At 37.7% G+C, this 23,341-nt stretch overlaps 1 protein-coding gene across 2 annotated transcripts; it reads right to left on the bottom strand.

Annotated features, from left to right (window-relative positions):
* Nucleotides 1-478: 478 nt before the first annotated feature.
* Nucleotides 479-22,201, bottom strand: LOC129265223 (neuroendocrine convertase 2-like). Of its 2 annotated transcripts, none has more exons than XM_054903235.2 (9): nucleotides 22,030-22,201; nucleotides 10,795-10,903; nucleotides 9,781-9,895; nucleotides 8,943-9,031; nucleotides 6,766-6,941; nucleotides 6,121-6,339; nucleotides 5,495-5,595; nucleotides 2,889-3,116; nucleotides 479-2,512 (listed from the first exon to the last, which is right to left on the bottom strand). In XM_054903235.2, the coding sequence occupies exons 2-9, from the start codon at nucleotides 10,802-10,804 to the stop codon at nucleotides 1,711-1,713; spliced, it is 1,740 nt and encodes a 579-aa protein (XP_054759210.2). In that variant the 5' UTR covers nucleotides 10,805-10,903; nucleotides 22,030-22,201; the 3' UTR covers nucleotides 479-1,710. The 2 variants fall into 2 exon arrangements, with proteins under 2 accessions (XP_054759210.2, XP_063958648.1); XM_064102578.1 differs by lacking the exon at nucleotides 22,030-22,201 and adding an exon at nucleotides 11,244-11,435 and having other exon boundaries at nucleotides 493-2,512.
* Nucleotides 22,202-23,341: the final 1,140 nt, after the last annotated feature.

The raw sequence follows: 23,341 nt of genomic DNA, 5'->3' as shown, positions 1-23,341 counted from the left end.
TTTTACCCACTCTCGCTGTTGATGAAAAAAATAATATGCAACTTATAATTTTCAAACCCAAAACCATTTTCCTCGGATTCATTTTGCAAAGTGGAAAAACAATACAGAATCGTAGTTCCACCTTTTTTTAGTTTTATTACTGTTTCATGTATCATGATATTGGTTAATTTATTTCTAACCCTACGAAGGTGATCAATTGTTTTTTCTTAAACGATCATTCTGTCAGTATACTGTCATGAAATACGCATTGGCATCATGTTTATAATAGGATATATCAGTAGAGATAATGATACTAATAACAATAATAATAATAATGATAATAATAATAATAATAATAAAAATAATAATGATGATAATTACAATAATAATGATAATAAAAATAATAGTAATAGTAATGATAATATTAATAATGATAATAATAATAATAATGAAAAATGAAAAGAGTAATAATTTTCATAACAATTAACAAAAAAAACTATAATAATGATTATAGCTAAAATGATAATATAGGTATCATCTTCTTTAATAATAGTAATATCGGTGATAATGATATTGGTGATGATAAAAATGAAATTAATGATAATGACAATAACAATAATAATAATGACAATAAAAATGATAGTTCTTCTACTATAACTACTGCTATTACTATTACTACTACTACTACTACTACTACTACTACTACTACTACTACTACTGCTGCTACTACTACTTCTAATAGTGAAATTAATGTTTACAGTTATCATAATGATAACAATGCAAATGACTAAAATATCAACTATGGAATATTACGATAGCTGTAGGTATTATAACAGCAAATAATCATAAGTGTATTATAATTAAGAAAGAATAAATATAACAGTAATCATTATACCAAAAAAATGATAAAATGTGATAGATGGAACATCATCACGTCGTTTTTTAAAGGTAGGAAAAAGACCTGAAAATCATGTACATAAATTTATGTAATAAATATCATATAAAAATGCAGTTATGCAATATATTGAAATATTTTGCATTAACAGCATTTGTCATGATGGAAACAATAATAATGTCAATTTCAGCAATATCTTGTAAATGCTCAAAATGAGGTGCCGTAGGGTTAATAATAATAAAGAAAAAAAACACACACAAATGATCAAAGAAAAAAAAAATAGAATTTCTTGATTAAACCTTTATTGTACATTTAATAAACCATCTTTGGTCCGCATTTAAAATAGTCTGATTAATCAAATGTTCTTTTTTCCCCATTGTGTAAGAAAATAAATAAATCGTGCCTTAAGTTAATTTTAATGAAGAGTTCTTTAAAAGAAAAACATGAAATTAAGTTGGGTTAAATTTGAATTTAATTACATAAAGATATACTCAAACAATTCGTAGATCAAAGACGTCAAGATTAAACGTAGTGGATATTTTAATATAGTTGATTTCAATTAGTTCATCATAGTTCAACACTTCAACATATAGAAATTCATGTAATATTTTTCTGAAGATGTTCTTTTTTTTATTTTATTTATGTTCATTATTATTACAATCATGTTTTAGGTATTGATCAGATATTTATTAAAGCGGTTCTTCAGAAATTAAAACTTCCGTACGTATCCAAAGAGCATTTAATTATGGAACTTATCGAGATTATTATTAGATTTTCCCCCCATTTTAAGATTGTCTAATATACCCTGGAATTCTGATTAAGAGTATATCATCCAGCTAGTAACCATCTTCTTTTGTGAGTAAATTCTTGAGCAATGCCAAGAACCTTTCGTCGGTACCGTATTGTTTCCAGGATTTGATGTATGATGGTGCAGATGAGCTATAGTCGTCGAAAATGGAAGACACTTCTGAATATATGCCATTTCCTATGCCGTTATATGAGTACTGATCACTGGACGGCTCGGCCTCATCTGGATAATCTTCCTGGAACCCTACCATTGGTTGTTGGCCTTCCTCCTCCTCCTCCTCTTCCTCCTCGTCCTGAACATCCTGCTCCAGATGTGCCTTCAGCATAGCTTCTTCCATGGCTTGGTTGATCTCATCCTCTTCCTGTTGATCTATGATAGTCTGGTTGTGGGCGGCTTCTTCGGCTTCTTTGGCGAGTTCCTTGACCCTTTTCTTGCATTTGGATTGAGAGTTGGCTTCTTCAATGTACGACGCATTCTTGGTCCCATGAAGCACCAGGGACCACTCCGTCAGGGTGGCGGCATGTTCAGATCCATCTACCATAGCAACCTCCAGGATCCATTCCCCGCGCGGGTCTTCGCCCCAGGTGTGGGTGGTCATGAAAGGCCAGTGTTGGAAGCCGTCCTTGCTGTCGTCGTCCTGGGGTCGCGTGCTGAGAAGGATGCTTTGGGTACCCATGGGCGAGGTAAGATTGAGCGTTACATCCCCGCGTCGACTGCTGTTAAGCGTGATGATGGCTTGAGTGTGCTCCAAGTAGCGGACATAGCTCTGCTGTCCAGTGCAAGCATCTGTGTTAAGCTTCAGGACCAACTTTTCTCCAGCTCTCACGGTGCTGTGTGAATAAACGCACAGATATGTTTTAGACTGTTAGAAGAAAAATAATGTCGCAATCTTAGAATTATAATAGAAAGAGATCTAATTAACTAATAAACTTGAATTCCCAGCATCCCTGAAGATTCTTGCATCCATGGACCTCTTCAAGAAAATCTAGAAGACCAATCTCTTTTGACATATTATCACTTCTCGGTGGCCAACAAAGTGAAACAAACTGTGAAGCGCTTTGTAATCCGAAATGGAAAAAGGCGCTTCACCAAAATACTTGATGGTTCTTATTGGATGGGAAATTTCATAACACAATTAACATAATTATATATAATAAAGTGAATATTCTGTACACTTCGTCGATAATTGTTTAAACTTATGTTCACCTTGATCCGTTCCACTTGGCTCCGGTGCAGTGATACCTCTCAGAAGCAGTGGTCCAATTCTCGGCCTTCTTGACCATGGCACCAGCGTCAAGCACCCCGAATCCAAAGAGATGGTTGAACTCGAGACCGACGCCGTTGCACTGCCACTTGTAATTCTCGTCATACAGCCGGTTTTTATGGGACGTCAAGACTGTTAGATGTTGGATATCCCTCCAGGTGAGGTTACGGCTGCAGAGAGGACGAAAAAAAATCAATTTGTGTAAAGACAATGGGTGATTTCAAGTTCAGTGTTGACCTGTTGGTGTTGGTAAATTTTTACATGATTAAAACACCAAACATAAAATGAAGATGGTCCCGAAAAGTCACTCACTGGTTGTTGAGATGTCAATAATGTGATCTAAGATCTTCCCAACGAAATTTGCACCCTTTAGCGAATATTCATTATTACGAGATAATAATAATAATAAATAAATGCAATTAATTAGGCACCATATCCATCTCGTAGGAGATGCTCAAGGCGCACACGTCATGGGGGTGCAAACAAAATTACAAGTAACAAAAAAAATCGTTGATAGAATGAGTTTAAGTGGTAAGTTTTTAGCTTAATCTTGCATGTTTAGACACACTTGCTATCCCGGATCTCCCATGAGAGGGAATTCCATTCCACCCCCCACTTTGTTTTACATTTTGGAACTGTAAGAAGACCGGAGTCGCTGGAGCGTAGAAGCCTAGATGGTGTACAGGTAATAACGAGAGCTGTGTTGTACTGTGGAGCAGACCCATGAACTGAGTGATATACCAGCAAAAGCTTTTTTTGAATTTGACAAGTTCACTCATGGCAACCAATGTAAAGATTTAAAAGCAGGTGTGATATGGGTTAATTTGATTTGAAGGGTTACTATTCGAGCAGCAGAATTCTGTAGTTTTGTAAACGAGTAATTTGGGACTGGGGTAGATTAAATAAGAGTGTTGTTATATATAAGAATTGTAAGAGCAATTACATTCATTTTATTTAGTTATTTTCTCTTTAAGGATATTCATAGCATAGAATGATTAAGAACATTCCAGAATGTCTCACTAAAGCTTTGTTAGGCATGTTCTTTAATAGGCTGAGGAATTTCGTTATTTCTGAATAGGGCTTGCTACACAATAAGATTCCCAGTGGTAGTGGAAATGAACAATAGGATTAGCTATGTTGTTTACAATTGTTAATTTCACTGAGGTCATTCAAGAGTCTTCTAGAATTTGATTGCTCCAGAAAGAAAGAGAATGTTCTTTTGTAGACAATACTAGAAGCTTCCAGAATAGTGAATAATTTGTATATAAGCTGGCAGTTTCTTCAAGGAGATCATCACATCACATCAGATCAGAACTCAGAGTTTCACACCAGACTTTATGTCAGAGCAGAGTTTATTTCCACCTGGAATATTTATCTTCTGTGGAACTTTGCACGCCATCAATGGACTGTTTGCAGTTTCTTTGAGAGAGAAATGTTCAGTTCTCATCGAGATCATCAAGCTGTTTTAATGAACGCTTTTCAACCCAAGGATCGCTGAAATTGACTGTTAATCAACATCGTCTTCACGGACATTTTAACTCGTTACCATGGTTACAGTGACTCTTGTTATTCATCGTGCTTCAATATCAATTTCGTCATCGCCATCATTGTGAACTTTAATTTACGGAATCTTCGCCGACCATCTTGGATTTTATTGGGATATAATATCATAAACTTGGATTGCACATCTAATTCTTCAAGACATGTAAGATGTTTTGTTTTTAATAGTTGATTGATGTACATGTATTTCCTGTATTAAAAGAAAAGGAAATCAAATTTAAAACTAAATTTTCATTGTTATTTGTTGCAGTATCGTATTAAACAGTGCATCGCCGAAATCAAGCCGAGATGAGATCAAAGAATGAACAATTTTCTCTATTGCGTCAAGAGTCAAATATTTGCGTATGAACCCCAGATTTCGCAACTGATACCGTACAGATTTACAGATATATTGGATATGAGTACACATCGTAATGTTCGACTCGAGAAACACACCAAGCTTACGGTATGTATCAGAAATTTCAACAATGAGGTTGGCAATAGAAATTGATGTAAGTTGCACTTTAGACAGATGGGTTGTAGAGCCGTACAACACAAATTCAATTTTAGAGAGTGTGAGCACAACCATTTTGTACATCCTTTATGCAGTTCTCCAGATTGCGAATAGCGGCAGCAACTGTATCTGGATCGGGTTTGAAGGATGTAAAAGTCTTAATGTCATCGGCATATGATATTTAACAGAGTGGTGCCGAAAAAATGTTTTTCAGTCCGTTCAGATACGAGAACAGGATAGGTCCGCGCACCGAGCCTTGCGGAACCCCGCAGGTAAGTGGTAGGAAATCGGAAGAACAGCCATATTGTGAAGAAATCGTACTTTTATCATGAATGTCTAATGATATATTTTGTCTCGTGCAACGTAATGCTATACATAAGTCACTCCAACGAAGCCGACTCCAACCAACAAATTATATGGCATTAGAAATAACGCTGGAGATTAATTCGTGCTAGAGTCGGTTTCGCTGATGTGAATGAGGCATAAAGATCTTACTTTGCCTCGAGGGCCAGAGCGAAGATTCCTGCAGCTTCGGGAGCAGCGGCAGATGTTCCAGAATGTGACAAGGTGCAGTTTCCATATAGATCAGTAGTGGCCTAAGGCAAAAACATGATTAAAAATATAATATGCAAAGTAGTTGTATAGGTTATTGGCAAGTGATTACATATCACTAATATCCAGTGTAAAGTAATCATGAGTTAAATTGACTGCTTTCAATACAAACATGAACTTTTCCAACAACAAAATAGGACTAGACGAACGCAAAATCGTGGTGGACTGACCACCATAATAATCTAGGTCTCTTCATTGATCGTTTGTTTTATATTAGGTAATGCCACGACGACGAAACCAATTCCAAAACCAACAAAAACTAATACGTTATTCCCCATGACATACCATCGGTCAGTTTGGTGTCGGTTTCGCCGGATTGATTGTTGCTTTAGGAAATGATTTGCGTAGTTTATTCACAACCGTTTTATCATCGGTGTTTTTGTCAAGAGAGGACTCTCATGTGTATAATGAAATGTTTGTTTTTACATTTATGTTTACAAGGAAACTTTTGAAGGCCAAGACGAAGCATGAGGAATGATATAGAGTAATGAATCTATAGTATAACTTACCACACCAGCTTCAGGATGTCTGTTCTTCCTGCCATTGCTGAAGGTGGAAGCCAAGGTCGAGGAGCAGGACTCGTCGTAGAGGGCGGTTCTACCATCATTAATGGCGCTGTTGATGGATACTGTCCACATGCTAGAGGCATAACCATCGCAGTTGCAGTCATCCATTGGACCACCGTCTCCAGAAGCCCAGACGTAGATGCTACCCTTTCCACCTCGGCCCTGGATAAGGATAAGTCAAAATATTGTGAAGGAATTTATGATGACAACAATCCGTTTAGAAAATAAGACTTGGAGCAAAATATTCTGGTCTTGGGAAAAGTCTAAAGGACAGCTTCAGAAGTGATTCATTTGTAGCAACATAAACGAATGTGAATCTAAGATGAATCCGATATAAACATAGGCAATACAGGACGAGATGCCCATCGTTCACACTGATGAAGTCCACCCCTCCGAGGTTACCTGTCAAACCTGGAATATTTAACATTTTAAATAAAGCGGTCAAAATATTGAACCTTGTGATACCCCCAAAGAAGCATTAATCATGATTCAGCATGCCGGATACATACCCTTTCATGCACAAACTCATATCCTTACATATAGCTATCGTCATTGCGTATCGGGTTATGATATCACTATGGTACTTACATTGTTGACACCGTTGGCGATGGCATCCAGAGTGAAGTCCCTAGGACCATCTACTGTTTTACCGTTGTCCTGTGGCCCCCAGCTGGCACTGTAGATATCGACCATTTGAGGAAGATGACTCATAGACGAAGCTTCTATGATATCAGTCATGTAAGGCTGATCCAACATGCGAATACCTGTAATGATGATTGTAATCAATCAAAATACTTCTTAAAGATATAATAATGATAATTATTATTCTCATTATGAGTATCACCTACTTTTTCAGAGGTCTCATTGATATATTATATTATGCGTTCCCATTGTTTTTTCTCTTCTTCGAAAAATATATGTCGTAATTGTCAAAAAGTTGGTATTGTTATTGTTACATGTACTACAAATTTCAAAGACTAAGTTAAACCCATATCGGCTATGGAATATGGAGCATCTCAACATTTGGAGTGAGATTGAAACTTTTGAGAAATTTGAATTCAAAGCTTATACTGTGTTGGGAGGAAAACAGAGACACTGGGTGATTTCAAGTCCGGTGTTGGCATTGGTGTTGGAATTTGGATTGCTTCCTCTAGCTCCAAAATCTATTCTGAGATTGTAAAACTGATCCAGATCACATTATTGACATCTCAAAAGCTAGTGAGTGACTTTTCAGGACCATCTTCATCTAATGTTTGGCGTTATATTCGTGTAAAAATTAACCTAACACCAACACCAATAGGTCAACACTGAACTTGAAATCACCCATTGTGTTGAGATACTGTGATCCTCCTAACAAGGACACCGTCGAACAATATGTTCACAGTGTGGTCGCACAGTGGAAGTGTGAAGATGTGAGTAGTACTGATACAATGCTCACATTTCACACTTATGTGGACACCTCGACAGTGTGTTCACATAATGGACTAAAATAGTAAAATTAAACAGTGTGAAGATGGTTTCACATTGTGTTCAACACTGTAGAACACACGATGGGACACTGTATTCTATCCGTTAGAGAATTTAAATTGTTTAAAAGAAAAATAAAATCCATATTTCGATTGATAACTATATAGCCAGGGACAAAGTACAGCCAATCTGGATTCATTTCAATCCTTGAAAGACTATCGAAAGTGCTGTTTTTTTTTCTTTTAAGTGTCCTTGAAAATCCTTACTGTGAATAATTGATCATAAATTAACTACGAATTAACGACAAATAAGTGAATTAAGTGAATTTAATTCATCTTCTGATATCGATTGCCGTGTTTCATTTCAAGGTATGGTTCTATATTTTATATGAGTAAAAACGGCTTGAAATACAGTTAAGCCAGTCCCTTTGAATATAGGTCGTGTTCTTTTCCATTCGGTCTCAATATATAGCAATGTCAGTGGTGACCTCCAGTCCTTTCTCGCTTTCACGGCGGATGGGTCTACGTAGTTATTCCAATCAAGATTTGGTAGGCCCATTTATATGGCAAATCTTCATGGATAAACGGGTAGTGCATGAGGTAAGAAAGGACTTAGCGTGGTCGCCGTTCAGATATTTTAGATTATTTTGAGGCACAGACCACCTAAAGGAAAATATGTTCGATTACCCGACCCCCTGGGTCCGTCAAAGCGTTGCTTACAACAGTTCATTGTAGGTCAAAGGCATCATCAAGCAGTATTGTAAGTAGACAAAAGGGCCTTCGACAATTGTAAATGGCACGTGACGCATATTGTAATCCAAATCATAATACAGATTTAATCAGGAAGAGGGGACCTCCCTGGGTTAGTCATATTCGTGCACGTGGGGTATTTTCATTCACAAAATAAGAAGTCTTACTCAATGATGTAGTCACACCAACGATATACCAATACCAAAACGATCGACGATAGGCTATTCAAAATATTGTACTGCGTTTTATAGGTCTTGGTTTGTTTTCGTTGGTGAGACTGTAACATAAGGTAGCACTGGAAAGGTTTATGAAGATCTTCTGTTTCAAACTTGATATTTTGATAAAAAGGGAGCTATAGAGAAAGAAAAAGGAAACGGATTCACAATGATCCAATATTATAACACGTGTTTGACAATATTCCAGGTTTGCAACCATGCAGGGGATCCTGAGAGCATGTTTGCTTAATGGGAATGGGTTTAACTGTTGGAAGATGACAAGTGCAGATGCCCGCAATTACCGCCGGAATCCCCACCCCTGTAAATACTATACCTGCAATCTTGGAGTTGTATGCGATGCCCACTCCGCAAATTCCATTGTTGGCCACCGCAGAAACCTCCCCAGCACATCGCGTTCCATGACTGTTTACGAAAAAAAGATTAAGAATTTTGATTTGATTTGAGCTGTTTATGTTTTGATTCATAATAATATGGCTTCATTAGACTTGATATAATTTCATTTTATTCATCATGAGTTAAAAAGATCCGAGAGTAATTTCTGTCGTCTAGATGTTTTATTTGTAATTGGTTATACAAGCTTGGCGTTATAAAACAGACATTTGTCCTGCACTGTTAGAACATTTTTCCTTAAAATAAAAGAATTTCTGCAGCAGAGTCTTAGAGGAAATTGGTATTTGGTATATGGAACCTTACAAATTTCTTTTAATAAAACACCCTTTTCTCTTTTTTAAACAGACCTGTTCTGTTAAATTGCAGAAAAAAATCCTGTTTTATGAATTTACAGAATGATTCTGTTATTGCTTTCTGCAAAATCTTCTTTTTTTCTGTAAAATCAGGGTATTTTTAACAGTGTGCCCATTACAGAAACGTGGCATTTTTAACCTCAGATAGGCCTATATTTACTTGTGACGGTTTCACCTCTAACGCTCTGCCGAGATCTATTCTCCCTCACTTGTTTGTTTGGTATATTTTCGTATATAAAATAACAAATGCAAAGTACATATAGTACATACAAATACATACAACATGAAATAAGGTTAAGGTTAAGATACAGTAATAAAAGGTAAGGAAGAAAGTAAATTATACGGCTGGTAGTCAACTTTTAAATGCTGATATCGATATTACAATTTTAGAACTTCCTTAAGTCTTACCTATTGAACCAATCTTCGGTGTAACGTGGATAGGGTAATGGATCGTTACTGCTGAAGTCGTAGCTGGCATTAGCATTGAAGTTAGGACCAATATCAGGATGAAGATAATCAATACCTGTGAGATAAAAATAATAATGAAAAAAAAAACATTCATGAGTTCCACATGATTGATTGATTAAATTAAATCAGAATGAGTTGATTTCGAGTAAAAATGTGTATAAATTTGAGCAATCAATAAGGTCGCGCCAAAATATTTTTTCATCTCTATTTACTATGAATTAAATGATCCTAATATTCGCACGGTCTACCTGTCACGGAGAATGAGAAGCTATGCTCATTACCTAATTGCAGAGTTTAAGTTTTCATAAATAATTAATGCTTTACCACGAAAGTTCAAATACAGTTTGTTATCAGGTTTAAATGTGTATGCACTGCCGTTTACGGACAGTTAATGCTATAATGTTTGATGACTTAAATCAATTCTGAATTCGTAACTGTCGCGATTACATGGGATATCCCAGAATGAACCATGTCGTATTCATAATATGTATATTATGAAAATACCTACAGCAATGATTTATAACACTGTTATAAATGTACAAGTCACAGAAAGTCCAATCTTCGATTAAAAATAATAATAAACAAGATGCTTAGAGAAAGATGAATGATTTTTTTACAAAAACACCCATGTTATCTCACAACATCAGCCTGGTATCTATATAGGAAAGCACCACAGAGAAGAGTTGAAATAGCACCGACATGCTTTGGACTAACACCGGATAACATTTAAACAATAATGATAAGTGTTGAAATGACGTGTGCTCAACCAAACTATACTATTTATTTCTATAGGACCACAGCGGTGTTGAATAAGCACAATACATTTAACATCGGTGTAAAATGGATGGTGTAATCATACTGTATATCTATCAACACCGGGTAACACAACCGTTTTTGCTGTGTGGTGTTAAATTAACCCATACTTAAGGAGTTTTTTTTAACACAGTGTCTTACCATCGTCCATGATAGCAATGGTGATTCCCTTTCCTGAGTATCCAGCCTTCCATGCTTCTTCAATATTTAGATCTAAGCCGGGTGTTCCATCTGCTTGGCCTATATTTTTCTGCAAGAAACAAATCAGAGAAATGTATTATTAACGTTCATTTGAAAAAAAAACATGGATTGTTAATTATATTACTTTGTAACCATTTTTATCTTTGTACACCCGCTACCTCCTATGCCTTGACCAGACCCATGAAATAATTCATATGACAGTAATATATATATATATATATGTATATTCTCTCTCTTCGTCCATTATTTCTCATTAATAGAAATGATGATCTTTAATTTGTGTGACCAAAAAAGTAATTTGCGAGATATATTTCGCGATTGTTTTCATTGACCAATTTTGAAACATATTTAGATGCATGTCTTTTGGCTTAAATGACGCATTTTCTGACCATGAGAAATGTGATCAGTTGGTGTCCGGTGATCGCGTTGCTTACGCCGAAAGGCCAGTCGCATGATTGTCCATCAGAAGTGATTATAAGTGAAAAGAAACGTATTCTCAAGAAAGGGTATTCAATAAGCAAGCAGGAAATGTATATCAAGCTTCAGCGACTCGTCTAGGTTTACAAATGCTATTCCAGAGTGATTCCATTGGGGGAAACTGACGCATTTTAATCAAGGAGAAACCGGGGTCTGATGACAAAAGGGTAAGAGAGAGAAATGGAAAAAGAGAGAGGGGGAGTGAAATATGTGTGTGTGTGTTGTCACAGATGAACAGAGAAGAGAGAGAGGCACAAAAAAACACAATTACCGAAGAGGGAGATATGAAGTGTGGGTGGGTGTGTGTGTGAGATCGAGAGACAGGTGGGAGATTTGTGTGTGTGTGTGTGCTGTCAAAGATTAAGAGAGAATACAAAGAGGGGAGAGAAGACAGATCACACCCCCACTGACAACAGAGACACAGAGTCATAGAGAGAGAGAGAGAGAGAGAGAGATAGTGCGTGTAGGGGGTGTGCGTATGAGAGAGGGAGAGAACAGAGAGTATGTTTTTGTGGCTATGTGCGTGTGTATTGCATGTTGGCGGAAACAGTGAACATGTTGGATGGCAGATGGCGGAATTTAGATCATCCTTCATCCATAATGCAACGATGAAATCCGACACATCATCGACATCACAACATATCAAGGAGCGAATCTCTAAAACACAATGCAGACTAGAGGTGGAGGAACCGAGTATCATTTTTTGCCTTAAAATGCCTCGTATCTTTCTATATACGTACAGTGAATAATTGTATAGGCGTAGCTTTTATCAATGGAGCTTTTTCCCTTTTGGCTAGGCCTGAAAAATATAATTGCTCGGAACATGATTATTTTCAAAACATATTTTCAATTGCCAAATCTGTTGTACATATATCTTCAGAAATATAAATACTACACTGACAAATTTGGTATCAAATGAAAGCACATATTAAGCTCTTTCACATGATTGGAATGCCGTTGGGATTAAAGTATATTTCAGGTGAAAAAAAAAATAATATTCATGCCAAATGTATTCTATTTTTTGTTATTATATTTTCAAAAATCGTGTCATAAAAATATATAAATGTCAAATCTATGATTTATATTACACTTTCTATCATGATATGTCACCACTGAACAAAAAATTGTAATCTGAAATGTTTGTGTTGAGAAGTAACTAGCACAAATATGAAAAGTTTTTGTCAAGTTTTTATTTGTAATTTGTCTAAAATATGAAGATTCTTGGGGAAAAAATGACACCTAAATATTTTTTCAGCTCCTAATGAAAAAGCAATGTGATGAAGGGGCATGACGTACTCATTTGTTTATATCAAATTCGTCATGATAGCACAAATATTTCATAAGATACAGTAAATTTCATGTTTGGCAAGTGTCAACTTTTGTTTGAATTTCCTGGGTGTATGTAAACTTCTGGCCTCAACTGTATATATATATATATATATATATACATGTATATATATATATATATATATATATATACATATATATATTATATATCTTCATTATCTTGTGTTGGATTACGTGGTTAGCTCAACGTAGAGAAAGTTCCATGTACTTTCTCGTAACAATGTGTTGTATAGTGAAACGTATCTATTTCACTTATGTCTTATTTCCACCGTATTGAACACTCGTAATCATCTTACGAAATGTGTCGAAGAAAAATATCACATCGCTACCATTTCTGAATTCAAGCCCCCCTCTCTTTTTCTTTCTCTCTCTCTCTCCCCCTCTTGAATTGGAAGCTCGATTTATCTGCCTCTTGTCGTCAGTGCAAGACGATTGGGTAATCGGTATAAATGGAACCGTCGCTTCGAGCGATGGCGTTTAGAATTAAAACAAGACCCAGATTTTAATGAAACGAAAGTGATCAATCTGAATGAGTTGACCTTTAAACGTAAGAATCCCACGCAACCATTACCACGACAAGTCGATTTCGGAATCATTTCCTTTGAGCCAGACCCAGATGAGGATCTAAGCCGACAATAATGAGGTTAATTTTCCAAAAAAAAAATCTCAGAAGCCAATCTTCATAAAGACTGCGAATTCCGAAATGTCACGATGAGCTAGTGAGCTGGAGGCTATACGCAGTTTTGATATATTTCCACACAAAAAACTTTTCTTTTCATGTTGTTTTATCTAATTACCGCATGAAATGTGGCGGGTTATGTCTAGAAGCAATAATATTTACTCATGCAGGCCTATAGTTCCACAATTCTTTCACAGCTCAATCAATTGAAATAAATAAATGAATGAATGAATTCATAGAGCCGCATAGCACAATGTCATTTGCAAATAATAGAGTAAAAATCCAAATGGTTGGTTTACAATGTTGTTACTGCCTGTCAAAAAACGAAAACAAAAATTGTCGTAATGTTTTTTTTCCTGGGGAAATTGGTCTTCATTTAATTTCTTCTCTCTTTGTGCTTTTCATTATAGATATATTTAATTTGTGTTTTATTTATTTGCACAGATTGACCTTGCGGAAACAAACACAGATGACAAGCCCGTGACACGTGCGTTTGCTTTTCCACCAATCATGGAATTGGCTATTACAGTTATGGCGACGTCCGTTGCTTATGAGGAATGATATACCCTATTATATTCATCATTATGACCAGGGGCGGCGCCAGGTTTTTTTTATGCGGGGGGGGGGGTAGACGACCTATATCTTTATCAATTGAATTTAAGGGGTATAGAGTTGCATGACTTTTACCTTGCTTTTTCATGCTGTTATTTCTTTTCCCTTAATTCTCCTTTTTTTTCTTTTTTTTTTCAAAGTGCCCCTCATTATGGCCGCTGTTGACCTTCATGCAGCTCACTCTCTCACAAAGATGTAAGTGCTTCGCTGGTTCTCTAGAGATTGCCCCCGTGTCAGCCACGTGATGGTAGTACTCTACTTGATGTAGTGCCCCTCTTTATACCAGAAGCGGCGTCCGGATGTTTTGATGTAAGGGGGGGGGGCAATCAAAAGGTGGCGTTCCATTTTGTCCATTTTAATCAAATGGCTATTCCAGAACTATAGGGCCTAAACTATCCTTTCTATACTTTTCTTTCTTACTTTCTCCCCCCCCCCTCCTTTCACACTACCAAAGGGCGCGGCCGCCCTCCGCCCCCTTGCTTCATTCTACAAGGGACTAACATATTCTTCCAACGTGACTTTGTAACTAATCCTGTCGCCGCTTGCAAGAATGAATTATAACATAAGGTTGAGATTGAATGACATGAATTGCTGATAAGGTTTTGATCCTTTTTTGATAAAAGCTCTATCATCGAATGCATTTATGCACGAGACTTTACGATCGAACGAGTAATGAACTACACCTACGCTCACGTGATATGATACCCCTGTTTCCCACCTTACAAACACAACGCGGATTTATCAAAATATCAAATTGTTGAGTGTCATTATCTAACATGTTTGAACACAAGTAATTTTGTGAAAGAGCATTTCAGATGGTCAGTCTATCCCCAATTTTGACGAGACGCATTAATCATTCACCGGCACATTCACTGACATTGGTAATTTTGACCAATCGTCACCAAGAGGGAATACTGAGTAAAATTTATTCGAAATGATCATTGCCGTATTTTTATATCACATATAAATCATATGTAATGTTTTGTTTTAATCATTGTTATTTATCATTAATACTTGAAGAAAAAAAATTGTTCGGTTGAAGAAAAAAAAATGAAATTAAACTTGAACTTGAAGAATAACCTGAACCAAATATTGCTATAGTTGTAATTAAGATGAACAAAGATTTTATTTATACTAAAAAAAAAATATTAATGAAACATGTTGTTATAAAATGTTGAAATAATGGAAATTGATGAGGAAAAGTAAGTCAAACTAAAAAATAATAAAAATCATTATCTGTATACACATTAATGTTTGACAGATGGGCGCTTTAAAGCCTATAGGCAAAATAATCACGCATCTTAAACGTGACCTATGGTGGCGCTATTCCGGTCAGACGTTGCCAGGGAGAAAGCTCGAGAGATCAAAGTGAGTACACCTTTCATGCCAACAAGCCCCTTGTCATTCTGTTTGCTCAGGTTGTTGAAATGGTGTCAATACATGAGGTTGCGGTCACACCGTTAGTGATAACGTAAGTAGTTAATGGATAGACCTGGGCTCACTTGACCTTTGACCTACTTAACCTTTGACCTTTGACCGCATGACCTTTGACCCCAACTTCCGGTCACTGTGGACCCCGTGACCCCACCTTCCGGTCAATCATGACCTTTGACCTTTGGGTACGCGGTAAACAGGAAATTGGATAATGAAGCGCGGGACGCGATTTTAATTGGATAATGACTCCGCGTGGGGACGCGATTTTAATTGGATAATGACTCCGCGTGGGGACGCCATCTTAATTGGATATGAGTCCACGTAGGGACTCGATCTACAGGAAATTTAATTAACCTCCGCGTGGGGTGATCTCCCGCGCCCTCGTTGACCCAGACTTCCGGCCAGCCACAACGTCACCATGAATCGGTATTACGACACAGTTACGCAACCACGGCCGTGATGTCATATCCCAGGGAATTACCCTTTACCCGGTATTGCACCACCGTGGCGCAATCGTCACGTATAGGATACGATGCACAAAACAGACGTATGATTTCTGCACAGTTTCCTATCGAAAAAAGGATCTTTCTCCGCCTTCCAGCGGATATGTCAACCGCCTCGCATGACGTCACCGGCTACGCAAGCACCGTGATGTCATCCCAGGGAATTCCCCTTATCCCATCGTATCGGTATGGCACCACCGTGGCGCAATCGTCACGTATAGGATACGATGCACGAAACAGACGTATGATTTCTACACAGTTTCCTATTGAAAAAATTATCTTTCTTTGCCTACCAGCAGATATGTCGAACCCGATATGTCAAGTGCCTCGCGGTTCACGAATCGATCACCCCACTCACGACCAACGCCCGTCATTGAACTTGGGGATATCCTATTCAAGGTGAAAGCCGGCTCTCTCTGTCTCTTATTACAACAATTATTGGTAATCCAACATGTGATTATAATCCTGATAACAGTGGCATCTCAAGCTCTACTCATTCCAGACTTTCCCCCATCAAAACTCTCTGACTTTTCCATACTGTTTTGTACATACCTCCATACTTTTCATTTTAACTCACATGACCTGCACGGCTCTCTGACCCGCAAAAGTATACTATATTGAAACCCGTAGACGACTCCTTTCAATCAACTTCATTCATCCGCAGTACAGATGGTGATAACATGAAACACTATACAGTCAAGGATGATTCTTTATTATTACTATCATTTATTCTATTCCATTTCAATGTAGATAGGTTCAATTAGTGTATAAACAGCAGATTTTGATACAAAGGTAAAAATAATGTAAGATATGTTCTCAAATTACGTTGTCACAACAAAATAATTAACTGTTCATTGTTAATACTAAAGTGAAGTTCTCGTTTTTTCTTTTCCTTCGCTTAACTTATTGGATTGTAACACGTGTCTATGGATGGCATTCAGAAAATATGAACACAATGAAGTTCAAACTGTCATTTATGCCCGCATTTATGTTGACGGCGTTTTCTTGGATTATTCGACAAGCTGAGGTTTGTGCCTTTAGTTGTAGGTTCCATCTTCACCCTCCGTTTCTTCTCCACCATCATCATTATCGTCATCGTCACCTTGATACTGGAATAAACCATCGAATTGTGAACCATGCCTGGCTAACACTCTCTGTACGGCTTTCCGGAATTCCATGCCATTCTCTAATCTTTCCGTGAGATCGGACACGATTTCATGATTGATGTCAGCGTCTTCGAGGTACACGTTCTGCTGCAAGAACTGAGAGTACAGATCGAAAAAGATGCGTTTGACTGCCCAGAGTAGTTTCACGTGAGCCTTTGCTTTAGCGTCTTCTTCTTCCATTCCTTCTGAGATGTATTTCTGATATTTTTCGTCTCTCAAGTCCTTGGTGGCCGTCATGGCTTGCTCTAACCATCCTCGATAAGCGAGGTTGTCTTCAGTTTCTTCCATGTTTGTTGTCATTGACGATTCGTGTCCATCGCTTTCTGATACGCTCGTTTCGGAATCACCGTTGGATTCTTCAACTCTTTGCATTTGAGAGGATGGGTCGGATTCTTCATCTTCACTCGTTTCTTCTCCAGTATCATGCTCAATTTGTTCATGCCTCTGCATATCATACTTCCTACTAAAAGTTTTATCGCATCGTGAACAAGCGTAACGGTTGGACATATCCAATATATTCATGCTGACTCGATGATTATTTGTTGGGAAATGAAGAAAATTAACGTTCAAACTTGTAATTATACGTAATCATGAAACGAGCGCGAAGGTACTTTGATTCTTACGGATGTTTACGGATTCTTACGGATGTTTACGGATTCTTACGGATTCTTACTCATTCTTACTCATTCTTACTCATTCTTACTCATTCTTACGGATTTTTTACGGATTCTTACGGATGTTTACGGATTCTTACGGATGTTTACGGATTCTTACGGATGTTTACGGATTCTTACGGATTCTTACTCATTCTTACTCATTCTTACTCATTCTTACTCATTCTTACGGATGTTTACGGATTCTTACGGATTCTTACGGATTCTTACGGATTGTTTACGGATTCTTACGGATGTTTACGGATTCTTACGGATTCTTACTCATTCTTACTCATTCTTACTCATTCTTACGGATTTTTTACGGATTCTTACGGATGTTTACGGATTCTTACGGATTCTTACGGATTTTTTACGGATTCTTACGGATTCTTACGGATCCTTACGGATCCACGTTGGAATGACCCACATGGGTCATTCTAGCGTGGATGAACATATTTTCCTTGAGATTATATGAAGGCATTGATTAATCCGTAAAAATCCGTAAGAATCCGTAAGAATCCGTAAACATCCGTAAGAATCCGTAAGAATCCGTAAAAAATCCGTAAGAATCCGTAAGAATCCGTAAACATCCGTAAGAATGAGTAAGAATGAGTAAGAATGAGTAAGAATGAGTAAGAATCCGTAAGAATCCGTAAACATCCGTAAGAATCCGTAAACATCCGTAAGAATCCGTAAACATCCGTAAGAATCCGTAAAAAATCCGTAAGAATGAGTAAGAATGAGTAAGAATGAGTAAGAATGAGTAAGAATCCGTAAGAATCCGTAAACATCCGTAAGAATCCGTAAACATCCGTAAGAATCAAAGTACCTTCGCGCTCGTTTCATGATTACGTATAATTACAAGTTTGAACGTTAATTTTCTTCATTTCCCAACAAATAATCATCGAGTCAGCATGAATATATTGGATATGTCCAACCGTTACGCTTGTTCACGATGCGATAAAACTTTTAGTAGGAAGTATGATATGCAGAGGCATGAACAAATTGAGCATGATACTGGAGAAGAAACGAGTGAAGATGAAGAATCCGACCCATCCTCTCAAATGCAAAGAGTTGAAGAATCCAACGGTGATTCCGAAACGAGCGTATCAGAAAGCGATGGACACGAATCGTCAATGACAACAAACATGGAAGAAACTGAAGACAACCTCGCTTATCGAGGATGGTTAGAGCAAGCCATGACGGCCACCAAGGACTTGAGAGACGAAAAATATCAGAAATACATCTCAGAAGGAATGGAAGAAGAAGACGCTAAAGCAAAGGCTCACGTGAAACTACTCTGGGCAGTCAAACGCATCTTTTTCGATCTGTACTCTCAGTTCTTGCAGCAGAACGTGTACCTCGAAGACGCTGACATCAATCATGAAATCGTGTCCGATCTCACGGAAAGATTAGAGAATGGCATGGAATTCCGGAAAGCCGTACAGAGAGTGTTAGCCAGGCATGGTTCACAATTCGATGGTTTATTCCAGTATCAAGGTGACGATGACGATAATGATGATGGTGGAGAAGAAACGGAGGGTGAAGATGGAACCTACAACTAAAGGCACAAACCTCAGCTTGTCGAATAATCCAAGAAAACGCCGTCAACATAAATGCGGGCATAAATGACAGTTTGAACTTCATTGTGTTCATATTTTCTGAATGCCATCCATAGACACGTGTTACAATCCAATAAGTTAAGCGAAGGAAAAGAAAAAACGAGAACTTCACTTTAGTATTAACAATGAACAGTTAATTATTTTGTTGTGACAACGTAATTTGAGAACATATCTTACATTATTTTTACCTTTGTATCAAAATCTGCTGTTTATACACTAATTGAACCTATCTACATTGAAATGGAATAGAATAAATGATAGTAATAATAAAGAATCATCCTTGACTGTATAGTGTTTCATGTTATCACCATCTGTACTGCGGATGAATGAAGTTGATTGAAAGGAGTCGTCTACGGGTTTCAATATAGTATACTTTTGCGGGTCAGAGAGCCGTGCAGGTCATGTGAGTTAAAATGAAAAGTATGGAGGTATGTACAAAACAGTATGGAAAAGTCAGAGAGTTTTGATGGGGGAAAGTCTGGAATGAGTAGAGCTTGAGATGCCACTGTTATCAGGATTATAATCACATGTTGGATTACCAATAATTGTTGTAATAAGAGACAGAGAGAGCCGGCTTTCACCTTGAATAGGATATCCCCAAGTTCAATGACGGGCGTTGGTCGTGAGTGGGGTGATCGATTCGTGAACCGCGAGGCACTTGACATATCGGGTTCGACATATCTGCTGGTAGGCAAAGAAAGATAATTTTTTCAATAGGAAACTGTGTAGAAATCATACGTCTGTTTCGTGCATCGTATCCTATACGTGACGATTGCGCCACGGTGGTGCCATACCGATACGATGGGATAAGGGGAATTCCCTGGGATGACATCACGGTGCTTGCGTAGCCGGTGACGTCATGCGAGGCGGTTGACATATCCGCTGGAAGGCGGAGAAAGATCCTTTTTTCGATAGGAAACTGTGCAGAAATCATACGTCTGTTTTGTGCATCGTATCCTATACGTGACGATTGCGCCACGGTGGTGCAATACCGGGTAAAGGGTAATTCCCTGGGATATGACATCACGGCCGTGGTTGCGTAACTGTGTCGTAATACCGATTCATGGTGACGTTGTGGCTGGCCGGAAGTCTGGGTCAACGAGGGCGCGGGAGATCACCCCACGCGGAGGTTAATTAAATTTCCTGTAGATCGAGTCCCTACGTGGACTCATATCCAATTAAGATGGCGTCCCCACGCGGAGTCATTATCCAATTAAAATCGCGTCCCCACGCGGAGTCATTATCCAATTAAAATCGCGTCCCGCGCTTCATTATCCAATTTCCTGTTTACCGCGTACCCAAAGGTCAAAGGTCATGATTGACCGGAAGGTGGGGTCACGGGGTCCACAGTGACCGGAAGTTGGGGTCAAAGGTCATGCGGTCAAAGGTCAAAGGTCAAAGGTTAAGTAGGTCAAAGGTCAAGTGAGCCCAGGTCTATCCATTAACTACTAACGTAGTACTTTCTTGTCGGGATGGAGTCGCTTGAGCCAGTGTGACCGTGGCATGATACCTCATCGTCGCGAGCATCACATCGCGTAGTTCACAGCTTTATGCCCAAGTCATACCAGGGGCCCGTTGCAGAAAGTCAAAAAATCAATAACAAGTACAAAATGCGCGCTGTTCATTGGTTGAAAATCAAGTTGCGCATGATTGTTAGAGTTGCGTTTGATTGCAACTCTTTCTGCAACGGGCCCCAGAGGAGGAAAAAAAAAACAAGGCTGATCAAATCTTGTACGTTATTACCAATGACAAAACATCGGTCGGTCTCGCGTTGGCTTCGTTGATGTGACTGTATCACCGGGCTGTATCATTACTACAAAGGTATTAAAACTGCACGCTCTTCGCGTTAAATTGAACACAAAACCTTCACCTTTTGAATCTAATACATCTCCCATGATGATAAAAGCCCTCTTCTGAAAAGTCAGATTGTATGCGGCACTGTGTACCTGCACTTCTTGGTTGACTTCATGGCGGTCATTCCCTTTGCAATTTTAAATAAAATCTATGGAAGAGTTATATATTATCTCGTGAGATTGTTGTCCTATGTCATACGATCTCGCAACAACAGAACATAGCCTGAGGGTGGTCTCCGACTCGATATTTTTCTTAAACCACAAACATCTATTGTCAAACGTCTTTCTTGTCTCGGTCTATATCCGACGTTTCTTAGAAAATGTGTAGGTGGGGGTCGAGGGGGGGGGGTAGGCGAATTACGGTTTAGACATTGGATTTTCCAAATTGGCGAGAGTACACAAATAACAGGGGTATGAAGTAGTCTGCATGTATGAGGAATTTATGTTTACATTATTTTCTATAAATCTGAGACGAAGTGGGGGGGGGGGGGGTGGGACCGTGTTATATAAACAGTAATATTTTCACATCATACCCCGAGAATAGGGATTCACCCCCACCTCCTAAAAAATATGCCCCGCGATATAAGGGATTTTGTGTGTGAAAGTCACAACAGTGGCGCCTTCAAATGCCAAACATATCCGGCATCATGAAAGCTAATGAGGTATTCATGCAGCAGTCGGATAATATTGTATCATCTGATCATCATCATCAAAATAAATGCATGCGTCGAGTTAAAAAAAAGAAGATCGATATAGAAAATGAGCATTCAATATTCATTTTCCATCAATCTTCTTGATTATTATTCATGAAATTTCTATAAATACTTACAATAAACCATTGTTTTGAGATAAGTGGGTCGTTAAATGGTGCGTCTTTCCATACTTTAGGCTCTTCCTCCTTGGGTTGTTTAACTTTTGGAAGATCAAAATTCTCGTATAGTTGTTTAAGGTCTTTGAATCCACGCTTAACTCGAACGTATCCTTCTTGTTGGACGACACGTTTTACCTATACAAAGGAGAAAACGCATAATAATTAAATAACAATAATTATGATACAACAATATATATTTTGCGCATTCTTAGCTCCTATTATTACCTCAGCAAATCGAGACTTACGATCACGGTACTCACAGCTCTTTAATATGCATTTTATCAACAATATTATAAACAAAATTGGTCATTTTGCACAGTCAACTATTAAAGGGACATGGTCAAATAAGCCAATAATATGTAATTCATTTATTACTCATTCATTTCATGTTTTCTCTCTCTAAAAAAAAGTACGCACATGTCATTTGAAAAATGCTTTACAGAGACGCCCTCTGTATCTTTATAGATATGTCAGACGAAAAATATGAGCAACCATGCACAGGTTCATTAGGGGCGGGCATATCATTATTATCAAAACATTTAAGCGTATCAATCCAGGCCTCGTTTTCATAATTTTGGGGTGGCAATCCATTCTTTACCAACACGCTATTTTTTGCGTTTTTTTTTACCATTCCTCTTTACAAATTAAACGAAAAAAAATCATTCTGGCACTACAGCGGATTGCGTCAAGATAATACAAAATATACATTAGGCTGTTCTAAAATATTATCATTGATATTCATTTGACGTCACCTGTGCCTAGGGGGCGAAAGGCGGAGTGCATCACTGTGACCTGTACGTATTGGGTAAAGTTCTGAATAAAATCTATACTTCCATAACAAACGACGCGAATAGCAGGATGAATTAATCTTAGCATGTATGTACTTAAACACGACAATGTATTATAACCTCTTAAAAACATCGTTTGTATCATCACTTTTACGATAAAATTATTCAATTAATTATTTCATTTTTTAAACCAACAGTTATTGGAAGGTTCCTATTTTAACAACCAGACTTTTCTCCTGATAATGTTCGTCAGCCGGGTAATTGAAGCTACACTGTAGACAATGATTTTCTAAATTACGATTATATTTTGATTAGACGCAATTTCTGTCTAAGTCTCGAGGCTTTCAATATTTTTTACTATATGAAAACTCAACTCTATATACAAGAAACATACTGATAGTAAAGTTTTATTAGTGACAATCACATTTAGTCAACCACAAACTTTAAAAATAAAAAGTATCTAGTTTGCGAATTCAATCAAG

The sequence above is a fragment of the Lytechinus pictus genome, chromosome 7 (assembly GCF_037042905.1).
Source record: "Lytechinus pictus isolate F3 Inbred chromosome 7, Lp3.0, whole genome shotgun sequence".
NCBI classification, from domain to species: domain Eukaryota; kingdom Metazoa; phylum Echinodermata; class Echinoidea; order Temnopleuroida; family Toxopneustidae; genus Lytechinus; species Lytechinus pictus.
This window is presented reverse-complemented; position numbering and strand designations above follow the sequence as displayed.